At 38.3% G+C, this 6,000-nt stretch overlaps 1 protein-coding gene across 1 annotated transcript in view; it reads right to left on the bottom strand.

The window, feature by feature from the left end:
* LOC144535558 (G-protein coupled receptor 151) overlaps nt 1-6,000 on the bottom strand; it is a 35,097-nt gene that overhangs the window by 14,199 nt on the left and 14,898 nt on the right. The window contains 2 exon segments of the mRNA XM_078278097.1: nt 2,845-2,960; nt 4,051-4,199. Coding sequence (XP_078134223.1) covers nt 2,845-2,960; nt 4,051-4,199 — 265 coding nt within the window.

The following is a 6,000-nucleotide window of genomic DNA, read 5'->3' as shown; positions in this document are numbered from 1 at the left end:
GGTAACAGATAACAGAATAGCTTATGAAATATTTCAGTCTGGATCAAAGTGGTGGATGACAGACACTACCATCAACATCTAAAATACCTGCATTTTGTCAGCACTAATATGAAGTTTGCAGAATCTGCAGTAAAGTCAACTTTGAGGTACTTGTACTTTACTTGAGTATTTTCATTTTATGCTACTTTACACTATATTTCAGAGGGTAATGTACTTTTTACTCCACTACATTTATGTGACACTTATAGTTACTAGATGAAAAACATATGATATGCTTATATGATGTGATGCAGTACTATACTAATTTACCCAGTAGTACTGTATATGAAGTAGCTAAAGAACTACAACATTAAAATACTCTTACATGTATTTGTTAGTGATAAAAACAGATCAATGTTAATAATGTAATAACACTGTGAAATGGGCCATTCTGCACAATGAGGACTTTTACTTTTGATACTTTACTTACTAACATTTTCAATTCAGGCCTTTAACTTGTAATGGAGTATTTTTAGACTATGATAGTCCTACTCTTACTTAAGCTACAAGCTACAATGTAAGTTATTGGCTGTTTGTGCCACTGACATGCTCAGATTATTGTTCTAAGTGTCTGACATTAAAAGGATCCCATTCACTGCAGAGACCTTTTTATTAAAATGTAATATCCTTTTTGTTTGACATGAAACATTCCCAAAATTGCTTCTTTCTAAAGCGACAGAAACAAAATAAAACAACCAAAAGTTGTACAAAGCTGAGTACTTCTTCCACCACTGAAAATGAATGTAGCAGCTGTGTTTTTATGTAAGACTTTCTTCTATTGATAGCAGCAGCAGCAGGCCTCAGTGAGTGGCCCGCTCCATTCTGAGGGCCTCATCAGTAAACAGTATGAGATAAATGGCAGAGTGAAAGGTTGCCATCAGCTGAGGACGACACTCATTCCCATTCGTTTATGGGATTAGGCGGCTCTGAGAGGACGACGCACAATGACTTGTTTGGCATTCAAAGGCAACTGTGGCCCAAAGAGAGGCCTGTTTGAACAGGGATCAATTATCAATCAGTGTATAGCCGAGGAGGGAAGATTACCAAAGCTGTACGAGCCGTGTTGACAAATAACCTCGGAGATCCCGTCAATGAATGCACACGGACAAACGCCTTTGGCTTTGACACTGGCCACTGCTGAAATTCAGATTAGAGTCCATCTCATCACACGATTAGTGTGTTTATGTCTGCTCAATCATCTCTGTTGTCATTTCAGCTGCATTAAGCTCCTGCACGGCCAATTATGTCCTTGTAAGCTTTCAGGTTACTTTACACTTTGTCAACAAATCACATTTTTTTGGAAAATGAATTTCTTCACAGACCCGATTTGTACATTTTCTAATAATGTCATAATTGCGCGAGCATAAGGAAAACAATCTCACTTAGAAAATATGTACAGTATTAAATGTTGAGGAAATGTGTTTTCATGAACTGGACACAACAAATGAACACATAATGAGCTACAGGCACAGCTTTACAAAGACCACGAACACGCACTGTGAGGCAGGAATTATATAAGCCACCTGGAACTCTTTAAAACGGTCAGATGATAAGAGTGAACACGCTTTAAATGAGTGACTTAAGTACTGAAGGATTATTTTGGGCTGCTGTAATGAATCCAAAACTGGTAAGAAAACAAAACCAAAACATTTGCATGGAATTTGTATCCATATGCAGGTACACAGACACTCTTAGATACCTATGAATGAAAGAATGGAGCTTTTCATGTCCTTCACAAACTCATGTTTATGACTCAAAATGAACTAAAAATGTATGTTTATCTGTCATATCTTATTGTTTTATCAGGTGGATGCACAGAAGTTTCATCCATACAACTACATGCAATGTTAATGTAGACACTGCAGTGTAAAATGATTGAATAAATAGGTACACTGGCAGCTATAAAAAATGATATTTGCTGTGTTATTTATGTAAAATGTTCTCTCCTCTCTGTTGTCGCATCATGGACGAGAAGTGAAGACGAAGAGAAATGTTCTCAAATAGGAATTTTTGTGGATGGGTCAAATATCTGATGTTGGTTCTATATTGTTTCTATCATGTTCACACACACACACACACACACACACACACACACACACACACACACGGTACTGGTGCTGTTTGGCTTAATGAGTAAGGTCTAAGAACCAAACTGTTGTAAATAAAGTGAGTTCAAGTTATTTCACTTTTAGGAATTAAAAAAAGATTTTTTGATAAACTCACTTCTCTTTTAATAAAAATGTACTAAAAACAATTCAATAAACCACATATACCATGAATTAAAAAGATAAGAAAACACATTAATTAAAGGACATAGTGGTATAAAAATCAGATAATAATAAGAAACTTAAAATGCTTTGACATCACATTGCATAACACTGTTGTCAATGAATTCTTAATGCTGAAATGCTGACGGTTTTAGAGATACAACTGCAGCAAATGTAGATATATCAAATATAGACAGATATATCAAAATGATAAGTTTGTTGTATCTATGAAATACAGCATCAGATGCAGCCACTGGGTCGTGAATCTGCAAACAAAACGAGAAACTGCATGTTTCTGTTGTGAAAAAGTGCAACAGATGAGGGTAAATTGGACCAAATGCTGCTGTTTGCTCATGCTAATGTTACAACTAAACCTCTCTACTTCTACGGCGATAAAAGAGAGAGAGATCATAATACTCTGAATGTGTGATATAAAGGGAGCTTTGGCATGAATAGCAGCGGTCAGTGTGTCAGTGTGGAGGGCAGGTTGAAGGCTACGGAGGGCCTCAGAAAGCAAACAGTCCCTCGTAATCCTGACCTTCCCTTTTCTCCTGAACCGAGGAGTTGCCCGTGACAGTTAAGAACCGCTATGACTCCTCTGGCACGTCTGGACACCCCCTCAAAGTCGAGGGGATGGGACAGAGACAGACGGGCCTGCCGTGAAGGATAATGGGAAATATTCAAGGTAGCATGACGGCGCTTAGGACATGTGGTTATCAATAAGAAGCAACATACAATGTAAAACATAGGGCGGCCAATTACTTCATGTCCTATGGTCCTGTGATAAGGTCCAGGAATTTTGGACTGGGATACATGATAACCTATGTCGGATTGCAGGGGGCCAGGTTCCATACGGCCCAAGATTATTTGTTCTGGGAGATGGATCGATTCTAAGTGGAATAGATAAGCAAATAAAAAGCTGGGTCCATACCAGTTTAATGATAGCCAGACAGACTATTTTAAGAGGATGGAGGAATGAAGGGGTGCCGTCAATCCAGCAGTGGACTTGTGAGATGACTAAAGTGGCGACGTTTGAAAAAAAGTCATATAAACAGTTTGCCAGATTGGATGTTTACACTAGAAAATGGGGAAAGTACCTGAGCTCTCTGGAGGGCTCCTAAGAAGCTTTGTACTGGGGAGAGACGTGTATGATGGGCTTATGGTGGTGTCATTTATACATATGTTTATTTGGTTTATTGTCTATTTTTCTGCCCTGCAGAGATCACCTGTCAGTTAAACAGCGTTGACAGAACTGTGACATCTTATCCTTTGATTTTTCTCTCAGTGAACTTAAAGGCTGCCACTACCCAGCTCGTCCTCAATATGTTCCAATTTCTGTTGCTGTGAAGTCAGTTACATTACTTACTACGGACAACAACAATTCGGTGGTAAACCAGGCAGATACTTAACAGCAACAACACTTTGTGACAAGTTGAGTTTGTTTTGTTATGAAATAATTTACTTATATGAAGAGATATTTACTTACATAAAGAGACATTTACTTATATGAAGAGACATTTACTTATATGAAGAGATATTTACTTACATAAAGAGACATTTACTTATATGAAGAGACATTTACTTATATGAAGAGACATTTACTTATATGAAGAGACATTTACTTGTATGAAGAGATATTTACTTATATGAAGAGATATTTACTTATATGAAGAGACATTTACTTATATGAAGAGACATTTACGTACATGGAGACATTTATTTATATGAAGAGATATTAACTTACATGAAGATCATAATACTCTGAATGTGTGACATAAAGGGGGGGTTTTGCATGAATAGCAGCGGTCAGTGTGTCAGTGTGGAGGGCAGGTTGAAGGCTACGGAGGGCCTCAAAGACAAACAGTCCCTCGTAATCCTGACCTTCCCTTTCTCCTGCACCGAGGAGTTGACCGTGACAGTTAAGAACCGCTGTGACTCCTCTGGCACGTCTGGACACCCCCTCAAAGTCGAGGGGATGGGACAGAGACAGACATGAAGAGACATTTACTTACAGTATATGAAAAGACATTAACTTACATGAAGAGACATTTATAAAAGAATTGTTATTCCTTGTATGTTAAGTGTTTCCAGCAATCTGTCTCTTTCTCCAGGCATTTATCTCATGCACACACACACACACACACACACACACACACACACACACACACACACACACACACACACACACACACACACTCGTACTCAGTCCTGAGGAGGGTCACGCTGCTCTTCTACCCTCCTGACCTGCAGGGGGTCAACGAGAGCAGCTTTACAAATCCAGACTTTATAAACACACTGGGACAAGGTCCTCATGGGAATTAACCCTACCCAGGCAACCCCAAACAGTAAATTACAGGGGGCTTACATGATTCCTGCGTTCCCCGGGGACATCAAACAGTGAGCCGGGCTCCGTTAAACTCACCCTGCTCGCTCCACTTTAGATCTGCTCCTCTCTTTTGTTCCACTGTATTAGTTCAATCCCCTAAAGACTGCAAGGGGGCTGCTCGCTCTCTACATGTTTTGTTTTTCCTTCTGTTGATGAAGCTGTTTTAAAAATGACATCTTCTTGGGCTTGCTGGTGACCACAGACTCACCTGATAGAATAAAGTCCTGGTTTGTTGCTCATGTGGGTCAAAAAACAAACAATTTGAAGGGTAAAAGACCCTAAATCTAGAATAGCTACAGATCCAAGCCTGTCAATGGGTGTGTTGTTGATGCTATTAAGTGTCTGTATAAGATGTTATTTTATGGTGAAGTGTACATACTTTCTACCTCATGTACTATTTTACATTTACTACATCTCCCAGGTTCCCTTTTGCCCACAAAGTCAATGTAAACATACATGTTGCATTTAGTCCTGGGTGTTTAGGAGAGTGCTGAGAGCTTTTCCAATCTAGAAAATGTTGCTTATTTTTCTAAAAAAAAAATCTTTATTGTAGCTGTATTGCATTCTGGTCTTTTGAGGCTGCTATTGGTGCTGAAATTAGTGGGGTTTCCTCGTATAAAATGGACTTTCTCCTTAAAAATAGTGAATGTATAGAAATCCCTCTGTAGCTGAATTATGACATTTCTCAGTGTAAACTCATGTTGTTTATATTTCCCAGTTATCAGTTACAATAAGAAACACCATCGACAGACATGCTTCTTACTGTGCACCAATGTTTTCCAGTTTTTGGGTCAATTTTGTTTCTCCAGCTGGCACAAAATGTAAATATTTATTTCTTTATTTTTTTGGCATGAAATGGTCAAATTTAGCAACATATCAAACGCAACAAAAGACCTAAAACTACATCTTCAACAGCCTATTTTTTCTAACTGTGGACAGATGTGTTGGGGTTTTCCATCATAAATCTGCTGTTTAAACAAAGAACGTCTTCACCGTGGTTTCAACTGTGAATAAAGGCCATTTGTGTTTCTCCAATGTACAAAATATGAATATGTATGTATTTGGTAAAGACTTTTTTGGCATGAAGTGGTCAAATGAAGAAACATATTCCCATGTTTTGTATGACTTCCTTCACTCATCTTGCTGTGATTAGCTATTTTTCCTGCCTGCTTGAGTACACATATGACCTGTAAATGGATCCATACAACAACACAAATGACGGTACAGTACTGTTGTTATGATAATGCCAAACTAGCACTAAATATCTTAACAAGTTATGAGCTTATATGTAAAATATAGTGAGAACTG

Source organism: Sander vitreus, chromosome 20 (genome assembly GCF_031162955.1).
Source record: "Sander vitreus isolate 19-12246 chromosome 20, sanVit1, whole genome shotgun sequence".
Lineage (NCBI taxonomy): Eukaryota > Metazoa > Chordata > Actinopteri > Perciformes > Percidae > Sander > Sander vitreus.
This window is presented reverse-complemented; position numbering and strand designations above follow the sequence as displayed.